Genomic DNA, 13681 nt, shown 5'->3' with positions numbered 1-13681 from the left:
CATTCAGCATATTGCTGTAATTGTAGGTAGGCGCAGAAATACAGAAATGTGGAGGGACTGATCCTTAGGTTTCACTGCAGATTCAAGTATCCTGTGGGCAAAATAAAGTGACTTCTTTTCAATTATAATTTATAATACCAAATATTTACAAGTACTTTCCATTTGGAAGATACACTGGTAGGTGCTACAGGAGATAAAAAGATGAATAAATGCATGCCCCCTGACCACCACAGGGAGTTTATAATCTAGCAGGAGAGATGGGATGTATAATTAAGTAACCATAAAATAAGACGGTCTGCAACAGATATCACTAGAGAGATACAATTAAAGTGCTATGGACATTCACGAAAGGCATATTTGTAAGTTTTTCTGGATGAAGGAAGGTAGACATGTGGTACATTTGTTCTGTTCTTTGAAGATCTGTATATAGAGAGATGGATATTATGCAAGAAGGGAGTGAGATGGGAGAGAGGGAGGAGAGAATTTGGGGCAAAGGAAGCAGTTCAAGAAAAAATACGTGGGGGAAAAAGTCAGTATCGGAAAGGTAAGACAAAAATGTGTGATTCAGCTTATCTGCTGCATAGGCACACACACTGGCAAATTACAAGAAGTTATTCTTCCTGCTGGATTGTGGCAAGTATAGCCCATTGGATTTTTTTTTTTTCACTTGGAGAATGGCATGATTTAATAGGAAGTGAATACTGAGAAGAGTAGATTCAAATATAAAAACTTAGAAAATGCTAAAAGATATTGAAATCATCCCAACTAGATGGAAGGACCTGAATGAAATGGGGAGATTGGGAAATCCTTAGGGGCAGGAATTTACAGGCTTTCCAGATGATTAGCTGTGTAAGATGAGGGAAACGGAGGAGGCAAAGTGTCTGGAAAGCTTTAGTTTGGTGACAGAAGGAACAGTGGAACCATTAACCAGAAGGGGGAATCTGGTGATTATGTTCGTTTGCAGGGATTGCCTTGGATATTTGACTCAACAAGAAATCGTCCAGGAGGTGAACGGAAATATCTGCATTAAGAGGAAATGAAAAGGAAAGTGTAGGTGAGAAGATTTGGAATTCATCCCCGGAGAGTCGTCAAAGTGGTGAAAGAAAGAAACATTGCTACAGAAGCATGGCGATAAAGAGGGCGAGAGGGTCAAGCTCAGAACACCATGGCAAGTCAACGCTGAGGGCATAGGAGGAAGATCAGGAACCAGCAAGAGAACATAGAGAGAGGACCAGAGGGCTAGGATTAAAGCCAGAACATGCTGCTTCCCAATGGTAAATTTAGGTTAGCGGTGGGGGGACAGGGTCATTGGATTCTGTAACAAGAAGTTCACTGGAATGTTGCCAGAGCAGTTTCAGTAGAGTGGCAGAGTGTAGCCCACTTTTAAAAATTAAGCCATGAGCATTATTAGGTGAGGAAGTGAAGAAAGACAGGCTACATTTTTGGGATGTTTGGAAAGTGAAAAGGTAAAACGGAGGACAGGAATCCAAGAGTTTAAATAGATGGAGAGATTTGCTTTTAGAGATGGTGGTAGGACGGGGAGACTGTTAGAGATGGTGGTAGGCACGTGTGGAAGAGATGAAAAGCCCATAAGGGAAGTACTGCTGGCTGGAGTGGACCTCAGGACGGGTCAGAGGGTAGGCATCGGAGCACCGGGGTGAGGAGCACTGGGCTGAGAGGGAGGATGGAAAAGACGAACGAAAGACAGCAGGAATTTAGAAATGGAGAGGACTGGTCATGTGAGGACTCAAGAAATCAGGTGTCTTTTCTCAGCAATGCAGTAGGAAAGACCGCGTGTTGGGAGACAGGAGTTAAGGATGAAAGGAAAAATGGAAACCAAGTTTCACAACCACTTGGCAGATGGGACACGGAGTCAACACTGGAGAAATAAAAAAAAGATGTTCAAGCGGGGTAGGGTTCAGGGGGCACCAAACGGATGGCATCTGTGCCCTCAGCACAGGTGGAAGACCCTCCGTTCTCTCAGGGGGAATGGATGACGGGGATGGGGGCGGGGATGCAGAGTTGGAAAAGCAACCGGGTGTCACAAGGCGGCAAGAGGCAGAAGCCAGTGCTGCGGAGAGCATGGGGCGATACCAAAGAGGTGAGGAACTTCAGCCAGGGCGGTTGATGGAGCAGAACAGCACAGGGAGCGTGAAGGGAAGTAGGTAAGATACAGAAACTGCAAGGTTGTGGTCAGAGAGAGAATTCAGAGCTTCAGACCAGGAGGTGGAATGATTCAAAAAAAAAGAAAAAAAAAGAAAGAAAGAAAAAAAAAAAAAAAGATCCAGGCCTGGCTGTGAGAGGAAAAACTGAATCTCTGCGGTGTTTTGTTTTTTTTTTTTTAAATCACATAATGGAGAATATCTTTGACTCACACCCTGACACCAGAAAAAATTAAAACTTGCATGTATAAATATACTGATTTATGCATATCTATTTATACAAACATAATACATACATTTAAATATTTGATACTTTTGCATTCATATATTATATGCGAGTATAATATATTCCATTTGGAAATCTTTTATATTCGTCACAGTACCAGCCCAGGGGCATCGTTTGTACTGCTCAATAGATACTGGCTTAATTGAAATTAACATATTTAATTAGAGCTTTTATTTTTGTCTCCTGCATAGTACTGGAATCTGCGTCACCCCCTACATCATAACGCTATTAAAATAATTAAAAATAAAGAGAGTTCAGGTTTGAAATGTGGAAACCAAACCAAATCTTGAAAATAACCGTTTTAAATTGGGCTTCGCATTGTGCTTTTACCCTCAATCCTTGCGTTGAGTTTCCATTTGTTTCCATTGCCAGAACACGGATTCTACACACCAGAGTCCCAAGGCTATGGGGGATTCTACTCATCCACTCTGCTTGCCACCTTCGGTTCTCATCAGGAGTCCTCACCCCTGTAATCACACCAGCAATTATGTTTTAAAGCACAGAACAGTGCCAGAAACTCCCTGTGATGAGCTGTGAGATGGATGCAAATGGACATCCTGGCAGAGAAATAGGGATGGTTTCTAACTTTTCCCACTTATTCCCAGTACTGCTGTCCTAACCCATCATTCTTTGGACAAAATTCTTTTTCCTTGCAAATTATTTTCCTTGCAATTGGAAATTTGCAATTTCCTTGCAAATTATTCTTATTGCAAATTAGAGTCTTCAGACTTCACTAATGTCTCCAAGGCATGGAAATACCATTGGCTTCCTTTTTTTTTTTTTTTTTTTTTTGGCAGGGGATAGTTTTTTGTCATGAGAATAGATAGGTGTAGATACTTTAAGTGATAGAATCCACAGGGCTCTGGTGTGGTTGAGTCAATGCGGTTGGCATGGGATAGAGGTGGGATGCATTCAGATATCCTGTGATGTTATATCCTATATCGGGACCCCAAATTAGCATGGAACCCTAGGTCTAGACTGGCGTTAGACATTTTCAGACTGATGAATCTACATCTTAGTGATGTCCCAAATATCTGATACGTCTAGGAAAGAACTGCCCACTGGTTAAGTAGCACTTGGTGGTATGGTGGCTCCTTAAGAGTTAGCGTGCGTAGATATCACTGGGCACCCCCTATGGCAGTGAGGACACACAGAACATAGAGCAAGTGCTACATTGGAAGAGTCATTGAACCGGGACAGAGGACAGATAAGGGCAGTACTTCTGTCATCTTAACACTGATTCGACTTGATCGTTCTAGCTGCCTACTCAGTCACCTATACAGGAGGAGAAGCGCCAGCCTTCCATTTTCTATGGGAAGACTCACAGTTCTTCATCTGCCCAACAAGATAATGAATTTAGAGATTCACAAACTACACGCTCATGTGACCACTTATTAAAAACAATTCCTAGCTAGGAGTCCTGTTCTTACCACACATGAGCCTGAAATAAAAGCAGGTGGAAGATGAGATGGTTCCAATGTCTTTATATTCTGGAACCTGTGTTTTGACTCCCTTCTCTGTTACTCTCTGTGTTCTTTGCTCTCTCCCCCTTCTCTTGTATCTTACTATCTTCTCCTGTATTATCATCCCAGGAAAAGAGATGAGACTCCTAATGTAAACTAGGTGTTTAAATGTGTAAATCCCTAATATGGCTTAATATGTCACCCTTCCTGGGACTGTTTTCATTTAAATGACAGACGAGCAGCTCAGTGCTAGAAGAGTACGTCTGTGTAGGAAGCCAGTAGTTGAAAGTGGGGTGGGCAATGAAAAGGAAAGGTCCTCTCAGGACCTCTGAAGCCACGCCATGGATTATATGCCATTTGTAAGGCCAGACCCATTCCATTAGAACTGTCCACTTTTAGCTGTTCATCATCCACAATCAGTTCCTTAGACAGAACGAAGAGTCCCTGACACTCAGGTGAAGAAAGCAAATGCTCTACCGAAGTGTCTGGCGGTCTACTGAGCACACATTTCTTATATGGCTTTGGGCTCAGAAAGCACAGAAGTTATGGCCACAATGGCTGGAAATGCCCAATGCATTCACCAATGATGCAGCTGCATCATGTATGCACACACGGGAATCACTCCTAACACACCAGACACACACACACAGGGCGTCAAGCAACGACAGGGCTTTCTTAAAGAGAAGGGGGTTAAAAGAATACAGTGAGTTCTGGAATAGCTTTTTCCAAAGGCCGTTGCCCAAACCATCTGGTTACTCTGTCCCTAAATCTGGAACTAACTAAACACCAAACAAAGAAACAAACAAACAAACAAACAAACAAAAACAGAAACAAAGAAACCCTAGCTCTTAAGTGAGATGTGCAGGTGACCAGCACGCTGCAGTTTTGGTAATAGTTTCTTCACCTCCCATGCGGAGAATTCCCCCCTTGGGCAACTCCCGATGGCCACGGAAGACTGGGCGGGTGATATTCACCTAATTGTATAGAAGACTCCTATTTTATCACATTACACATGCGTTTGGGCACTACTGACACCACCAACACTTAATGGAATCACTTGGGATTCTTTTTCCCCCAATCACAACATGGCTGTGGCCAGGACGGAGGAATCCACATCAAGGAGGTTTCCCACGTTCTGGCTGAGGATACACAGTGACATACTTTGAAATTACGAGATCCACTGCACATGCATCACTCTGAAGGGTGTGCGCATTCTTGACTCGGGCAAATTCAAGGGGCACATTAACTGAGGTTGGTGGAAATGCTAAGATTTAAGCATTGCCACTGAGAGGATACAGGATCAGAGCCACCAACCCACTTTCTGGTGGAAGGGAATGACAGAGGACAGCAAAGATAGAAAGCATGGATTCTGAGGAAAATTGGAACAATTGGTGCTCTCGAGGGTGTCTATGGAATCTCAGTTTTGGGCAGATTGGGTCTTTGTCCAGGCCCAGTGTGGAATGGATGGGGCTTACTGCTGAATTCATCCTCATGCATTTTACTGGCTTGTTATTTTGGAATGAAGTAATATCTAGAACTCGACACTGCTTGGCCTTCCTTTCTTTAAGCTTTCTTGAGCAGGCCACGAATACTTTATTTGGTCCCAATTCAAACATCCAGCTGAAGAGAAGTGACCAAGGGGCCCAACGAAAAGGTTTAGAAAAATGAAACGATCCAGCTGACAGCTTTCAATGATGGGAGGATAGGACCAAATAGGATGTAACGTCTTGCGTAAACGGATTTGGACATTTCATCCCGTGGTAGATAGAGAGAGGCTGCCACCCTTCACAAAACAAATAATCCAGTGAAAGAAACTCTGTTTGTCTGGTTAATAACCCAAGGTCAGGTTATGAATCCCTGGCTCAAGGCAAATAGCACCTTCCTGAGGGCAGAAACGAGGACAGGACAAAATAAAGTCACTATCGGCACCGTCCCTCACATACCCACCCTTCTACGTCTAAAACCAACTTCTGCAATCTTTCTATGGGCAGATCTGGTCTTTTTTTTTTTTTTTTTCTTTTTTTTTTTTTTTTTTTTTTTGGAGCAGATCTGGTCATCTTTTCTAGAAAAGCATGCATATTTGTAAGACATGTATCCAGTGCTACCTCCCTGTCACCAGATATCACATGCTTCAGAAAGTAGACTTTGTGGGAATTTTCTGCGTGTGCTTGCAGTGCTGACACCTAAGGAGTGAGGGAGGGCGTAGGGAGGTGGCCAGCACTCAGGTACTAGGAAGAAAAGAATTGGCTTTGATATGGTTGTTAAACATCACAAGGGGGCTTCTGGGAGATTTCTCAGGACTGAGCTTCCTGAAACCTCTCGGCCACATCAGGATTGAGGGTCAATTTGACCTCAATTCTGATTTAAGCCCTTTTTTGGAATCTTTCCTACCCTAGGTGCTGACAGGGCAAATGTGGTGTCACCAGCTTGACTCTGCATGGAATGCTGGTCATCCGCGGTCTACCTAGGAGACAGGAGCAGGACCTGGGTTCTGCTTAGGGCCAAGCCGGACCCAGTGCCAAGCCCAGGCTTATGGGCACGGACACTTCTCACAGACCAAGAAGATTGGTGAGGTGGGGAGGCGCGGGCACAGATTACTTTTCCCTGGCATTTTCGCCACAGTGGCCTCCATTCACATACACTTTTCCCCAGACGCCCTGAAGCAAAAGCCATACAAAACAATTCCCCCAATGGAAAATGAAAACCCATAACAAAACACTTTTCCCCTCTTCATTCCCATCCCCACCCCACTCCCTCCAGCCCGACACCCTGAATACTCACAAGAGAACACTTTATCTATACAAAATTAATTAGAAAACAAAATATTTACATATGAAATAAACACCATCTTGATTTCTGTCACCAGTGGAGACCGACAGAGCCCCCTTTGTTCTAGATTGCTGTTCGCTAGGTTAGTTGGTTTGGTTTTTTTATTTGAAAGGGGTGAGGTAAGAGGAAGAGTGAGGGGAGGATCCCCTGACCTCAGACAGAGTCAGGGTGAAGCGATGTTTATATGGCCCTTCTCCTTCTTCCTCCTGGAGACGCCTCACGCCCTCTGTCCTCTCTCTCAAAGTCTTTCCTTGAATCTAAGGTAAAGCACTCCGTGCTCCTCTCTCCAAATCTGTGAGAGGTTCAGCCCCTTGCCCCCAGGTTCATTTTAGAAAGAAAACATAGCTTTACAAGGCCTTCAGTTGGCTTTAAAATGAAAGATACTGAGGTAAAAATCCAGGAGGAGGACAGGGGACAGCAGTCAAGGGCAGGGAAGGAGGAAGGGTGGTGAGTCAGGGCAAAACAGGAAGGCAAAGAGCAGCCCTGGAGGGTGTGACTTGAAGAGGCATGGCAGCTTCCTTCCAGAGGAGGATGAGCACCTTTCTGGTTTATGTGTCCTGTGTGCAACATGGAGATCCTGCAGTCAAGCTTCCAAACAGACCCGGGGCTCTTTGGCTGCCAGCCTGGGTAAGGGGAGGAAGGCAGGACAGTGGAATGGACCCACAGGACAACCCCTCCCTAAGTTTCAGGACCGGCAGTGACGAATATTCATTTCCCTTCTCAAGTTTCCAAGTGAAGGGGGGCATTGCATCTGCCAGTACCCTCATCCCTGGAGTTTTAAATATATATATATATATATGTGTGTGTGTGTATATATATACACACATATATATACACACACACATATATATATATATATTTACATATATATTTTTATTCTTGAATGGTACACCTGGGAGGGAAAGAAGGTTCTGTAGGAAGGTGGAAGGGCCTCTACTGAGAGTGTTCACATTGAGCTCAATGCCACATTCTCAGGGAGCCAGACCCAGTGGGGCAGTGGGGGAGTCCCTCCCCTCCTACCCTCTCCACTTCCAAATCTCTTCCCTTCCCTCCACGTTTCCTGAGCTGTACTCACAGAGCAAGCTCATGCCATTGGACTGTCTGTTCCAGATCAGTTGTGATCAGTTCTGGTGGAGCAAGCTCTCCTAGCTCCAGGTGAAGTAAGAAGGGATCAAAGCATTGAAAACATCCCCCTCTCTCACTTACCCGACCGTAAACAACTCCCCTATACTTCAAAGCTTTACGTAGCTCCTCCCCAAACATTGGCCAGCATCTAAAAAGCTCAAGAAAGCTTTTATAGAATCTTTTGCTCTCGAGTGTGGGCAAAAGAGCCGTGGCTGCTTCCCGTTCCCTTCAGCCTTCCTGGAAAGTTCTCGTTCAAAACTGGTTGAACCGCAGAGGAGTGACTTTTGCACCTTGCTCTCGTAGGATCGTTCGTCACCTTTTTGTCTAGACCGCATCATCGTCCATGTCAAGAACTTCCATTCTCCTCACTCAGGAAGGGTGGAGGGGAGAGACAGCCAACCTTCAGGTAGCATCGGACCATCTCTGTTTGTATATAAGCCAAAAGAGGCACACCGCTTCGAGATGTTGGAAGAAACAGTTTTAGGAGTCCAGGTTGCCCTCTCTACATTTCTAGGCCCCTGACCACATGCCCGTGTAGACTACATGCACGTACAAGTGTACATGGCCATACATGCACATGTCGTCCACCTTCTCTTGCCTCTAGTGCACCATGGAACGTGGCTATGACGTGCTTTCCGTCACCTACCAAAGACCCTTGGTTCCAGTTCACCACCACGGAGTCTCGTGGAATTGAAACATTCTTTTGGCTTATACATAAACACACATGGCCTCCTGCCCTCTGCTTGGCACGTGATCCCTACACAGATGCCACCTAAGTGACAAGAATTTAGCAAAAGCCTCTTTGCATTCACGGGCAGTATGGCAAATGGTCTCATTTGGGTGCTTTTGCCTTCTCACCTAACCATCCACATCAGTTTGGGAAGAGCTATCCTGCGCTCACGTGGCCTCCTTGTATCTCTCTCCCTGCTGCACTCCAAGTTGGGTGGCAAACAGTCCTTCCATGCTCCGAGGAAGCCTGCACGCAGCCACCTCCTTTCTCCACTCTGCCCTCCCGTGCTGAGCGAGCCCACCGGATTCCCTCCCGGGAACGGGAACGACTGACAGATGGAGAGGGAGGAGAGCACTGGAGAGGCGGGGGAGGGCTGGGGCTGGTCACCAGGGTTGCCCTCTTAGAAGGAATCAGAACTCCAGGATTCCGTCAATAAATGAAAACAACAAGAAAGGAGCAAATGGGAACCAAGTTCACCCCCGTCACCCTCCGTGACATGCGCACCACACGCCCACGGCCCCACCCTCCCGTACCCACCTTAAAACCTCTCTCTTCCCTCACTCAGACATCAGACTCAATACTAGAAAGTTTCTCATAAACATGCCCATTGCTGGAGCCATTGAAAGCCCTGGGGTTTTTGTTGTTAGGCACACAGGGGTTGGACTGGTTCCCTATACAGATGTCTTTCTGGAAACGGCCTGGCACAGCCCCGTGAAGGGCCGAGACCACCGGCTTGTTGGTGACAAGGGCCCGGAAGTCTGGCCTGGCTTTCGGCGCCCCCGCCACCGTGGGCTGCCTGAAGAAGTAGGATTTGCTGCCATGGAGCAAGCACTGGTCGTCCCCAAAAGTGGGGATGAAAGGGTTTTGCGTGACCCGGTCAGGGTAGAGCGACTTGCTGAGCATGTAGCCGCCGCTGGGGTTGTTGTGGTGGTGGTGTCCAGCAGTGGGCACTGAGGACTTGTTGTTGGCAAAGGTGCTCTCGCCAGCTGGCATCTCAAACATGTGGGCGTAGGGACTCCCATCCAGGAAGCGGCCCTTGTCTTTCAGGCTCACGCTGCGCGGGGCCAAGGCGGCTTCTTCCTTCTGCAGGTCCACGAAGGTGTCGTAGGAGTGCTGCCGACGCAGCTTGTTCCGGGTCTTCTTCTGGGCCTTGGAGTTGGTCGGGCTCTGGGGGTACTTGGTGGTGGAGGCATTGGACGTCACCGCCACAGGGGCAGCCGGCTGGTCCAGCTCCTGCAGGGAGTTGTCCTCGCTGATGTCATAGAGGTTGCCTGCCTTCTTGCAAGCCTCGCAGCGGATGCACGCCTGCCTGCCCGAGTTCTGCCCGGCCACTGATGCGGAGTAGTTGTGCAGCTTCGACGGGCAGCTGCGGCAGAAGTTGCCGCCGCCCGAGCGGTCCTCCCAGTCCACGTTGGCCAGGTTCTTCTCCCAGGGAGCCGGGACCCCGCTGACCACGCCGTGTTTGTCGCCCGCCCCGTGTTTGAGGTGAGACCTGTTGGTACAGGGCCCTCCTCCGCTGACCGAGTCGCGCTTAAAGTCATCGCCCTGCTCCTTGTAGATATCCGTCAGGTCCACGTGCTCCCAGTGCGGGGAGTTCTCCTTGGTGCGGAACTGGTCCAGGTAGAAGTCCCGTAGCCCTTCCTTGTCCCTGAAGTAGCGCTTGTGGTCCGGGGAGCGGGGTGGCCGGCGGCGGTAGGCCAGCTCGATCTCGTCAAATTCCCGGCGGGACTTGGCCGAGGCCGGCCGCTTCTTCAGGCTGTCCTTGTATTGCTGCTTGCGCCGCTTGGCGGCATTGCCCTCGATGTTTCCGTAGGTGACCGTGTGGGTGGAGATGTCAGACACGTCGGAGCGGATCAAGTCATCGTGGCCACTGTAGCGGTCGCTCTTGAAGGAGAATTTGCCGTACAGGTCGCTCAGCTGGCTGTGCTTGGAGGAGGGGAGGCCAATGTCCAGGGGCTTCTTGCTGATGGACCTCGGCTGCGTGGTGAAAGGCGGGTTGTCACAGTCGTAGAGCCCATCGATGGAGCTGGCACTGCCGATGCTGTGGGGGCGGTGGTGGTGGTGATAGTGATCCTGGTACACGTTGCTGTCCTTCAGCTGCAGGTTGCCAAAAGTTCTCTCCACCTCGCTGATGTAGTCGCTGAAGAGGTTCTCCTCGCACGGCGGGTTGTTGTAGGATTTGCAGTCAGAGTGTGTGAAGCTGCGGCGGTGCTCGGAGATGTCGTAGACCGATGACTCACGCCGGATGAAGTCCAGGGCGCTCTGGGGGGAGCCGTTCACACCAGACAGGTTGGCCATGTTCTTGGCCGTGCGGAGCAGGCGCAGGATGTTGGAGTGCGTGTTGTTCATGGTTGCGGTGGGGGAGTTCATCACGGACTGGCGCTCCTCGATAGCCACCCCGTGGATGCAGCTGTAGATACCCTGCAGCAAGGAGAGGATGACATGCATCAGGTCTCCGGCGAGGCTAGAAATGCCCACGTGGAGGACGCTCTCCCCTCCACCGCTACTAACTGCCTCGCTGGATTAAGAAAAGTCAGGCATGAAACGTGGCACGGTCTTAAAACTCACAGAATGCTGTGGCCAGAAGCTTGCCTGATTTATCACCTTGCATTTGCACAAGATGAGCCAAGCTCAGTGGTCTGGCTCTCTGAGAGGGGACACGGTCACTCCAAGTGACTTGAGTAAATAGATTGGAATCGTAAGACATGACATTCTATGCCTCGACTCCACCATTGCGTTGCACTGACTTTCCTTCCTGTGCCTACGTTTTCCCATCCTAAAAATGAGGTCATGATATCAGCTGATTGCAAAAATGATTGTCAGCTTCCTGGAAATCGATAGCAATACTCCCCAGGTGCTGGGGCTGTTGTGCCCAGGCTGGCCACCCTTGACTGGTGGTATAGCACAGGGGAGCTCAGAGCTCATAACAGCCACTTTTTTTTTCCAGTGGCTTTTAGGATTTTGGTCACCAAATAACAGCTGAGCAGTTCTATTCTTGAGCCAAGCATGAACCAAATTCACAGAGAGAGTTAGGGAGCCCTGGGGTCAAAGAAGGATTTTTCTCCTGCTGTGTCCTACACCGTGGGAGGGCAGAATTGGGACAGACAGCAAGTACTAAGTAGGGACAAATAATTCCCTTGTTGAATCCTCTCACTTATTCTCTCTTTAGCTCCTAGTCTCCTTCTTACACTTTGTCACTCACTTAATCTTATCATACATAATTAATACTGTAACAAATTAGTATTGATTGAGAACTCCCTGTGTACAGCTCCTTGTTCCAGGCCTTGAAAAACACCACCCAGCCCAGGTAATGGGTTGGGTTCAAGTCCCAAGTCAGGGAAACCTGCTAATGTCTCGCTCCCTGCCTTGGAAGGTGGACACGTTTGAGACCTTTTTCCCTGGCAAGGGAAGTATGTGAAGAGGAGGTGGTTTGAATTGGGTCTTGAAAACAAAGGGGATTAATTTGGGAAGGGCAGTTGCCCCAACAGATGGGGATGAGAGCAGAGAAGATTAGAATAGAGAATCACAGCTAAGTGGGGGAGAAGAAGGGGTTAGAGGAAGTGAGCCTCACCATCCCAGAGGGCCATATCAAGACCTAAGATCTTCAAAGTAAGGTTACTGTCCTTACTTTTCTTCTTTCTAACCCTCCTTGGTTGGGGCCAAGAGAAAGCGCCAAGCAGTTTCTTCTGCGGGGGCCTTCATTATGCTTCCGGGTCGTGAGTGGGATTCCTGTTACAGGCCACCAGCTCCCCCGTTCCTTCTGCCATCACCCTATGTTGGACCTCAGACAGGGCTGTACGGTGCAATAATGTGATTCAGGGACCACGCATCCCCCCTCTCCTGCGTACAGGTTCCTGAATGGCCTTGAATCAGCTCACAGCCAGAGAGGAAATTGTTCTGTAGCACTAAAACACTACAGGAAAATGATGAGAAGACAGGACGACTTAATGAGAAATCCATTTTCTTACATAACTCCATTAGAGCCCAAGTTAGTTAGATCTGAAATCTAGCCCTCTATTCTATAAAGGACATCTGAGGTCACTTCTCACGAATGAGTCCCAAAACTTTACCGACAAGAATGAAAAGAAGCCTGCCTTCCCCCCACCCCGCTTCGCTGTGATCCTGTGTTCATATTTAAAACTGAGTTCTGAATCCTCACTTTGGACCAGAAACGGAGAAGAGACCTAGATAAAGAATGACTTAAGAGTTGTACTCTTGTTTCAGTGAAGAAAGTTTCTGGAATGTAAATTTCTTATGGGTCAGTACTTATTTCTGAAGGTTCTGTTAAGCTCTTCAACTCTGCATAACTCACACATGGTTAAAACAGAGTGGAACCGTGGAGCTACCAATAATTTATCTCTGTATGTCAGAACAAGAGAGCCACATTATATTTCACTATTTGAACCGACATGTGATTTTTTTTTTTTAAAGAGAGATTAAATGATTAATACAGCCTATACACAATTAACTAACGGTGACGGAAAGCATTTGGTAGAAGGCCAAAATTTTCGTTTTGACAGATCCGCCAGTTCTTCGTGAGAGCCAAATGCCCAGGCCCCACACACGAAGCTGCCGCTTCTTGAAGGAAAACCAGCACCCCCTGTTGTTTAGGGCCACCTGAAATCCCGTCACCCGACCCGCGGGGGAAAGGTGCACGATGCGGTTTCTTGCTGCAGCTGCACGGGGCTGGAATTAGTGCCCGCCTGGGTCTCTGTGCTTTGCACGGCCCTAGACTGAGCTGTCCCCCGCAAGCTCCCGACACCTCAATCGAGCCACTCACTCTGCTGATGGAGAAGACCATGCCAGGCTTGCCGGAACAGACGCCCATAAAGCAATGCCGGAACTGCCAATAGAAAAGGTGTTCGCAGATGAAGGTGATGAGGCTGAGAGCCATGGCTGCCCCCAGCATGTAGAAGACTCCCGCCATGTTGTCGATGTCCAGCTGGCTGCTCATGACTTCGTTCTTTTCATTGTGGCAGATGCCAGTGAGCCAGAGAGCCTCCAGCTCCTCCATCTCCCCTGGAGACGGGCCGGCAAGGGGAGCGGGGAACGGGGGGCCGAGAGCAGGCAGAGGGGACAAGAAGGG

At 48.1% G+C, this 13681-nt stretch overlaps 1 protein-coding gene across 4 annotated transcripts in view; it reads right to left on the bottom strand.

Moving 5' to 3' along the window:
- Window positions 1-5456: 5456 nt before the first annotated feature.
- The window catches only part of GRIN2B (glutamate ionotropic receptor NMDA type subunit 2B), a 416591-nt gene continuing 408366 nt past the window's right edge, over window positions 5457-13681 (bottom strand). For all 4 annotated transcript variants that reach the window (XM_058743608.1, XM_058743607.1, XM_058743610.1 and 1 more), the window contains 2 exons: window positions 13376-13614; window positions 5457-11016 (listed from right to left, as the gene is read on the bottom strand). In XM_058743608.1, the coding sequence (XP_058599591.1) occupies window positions 9157-11016; window positions 13376-13614 (2099 nt within the window). In that variant the 3' untranslated portion in view covers window positions 5457-9156. The remainder of the gene's footprint in view (window positions 11017-13375; window positions 13615-13681) is intronic.

This window comes from Neofelis nebulosa, chromosome 8 (genome assembly GCF_028018385.1).
Source record: "Neofelis nebulosa isolate mNeoNeb1 chromosome 8, mNeoNeb1.pri, whole genome shotgun sequence".
NCBI lineage: Eukaryota > Metazoa > Chordata > Mammalia > Carnivora > Felidae > Neofelis > Neofelis nebulosa.
This window is presented reverse-complemented; position numbering and strand designations above follow the sequence as displayed.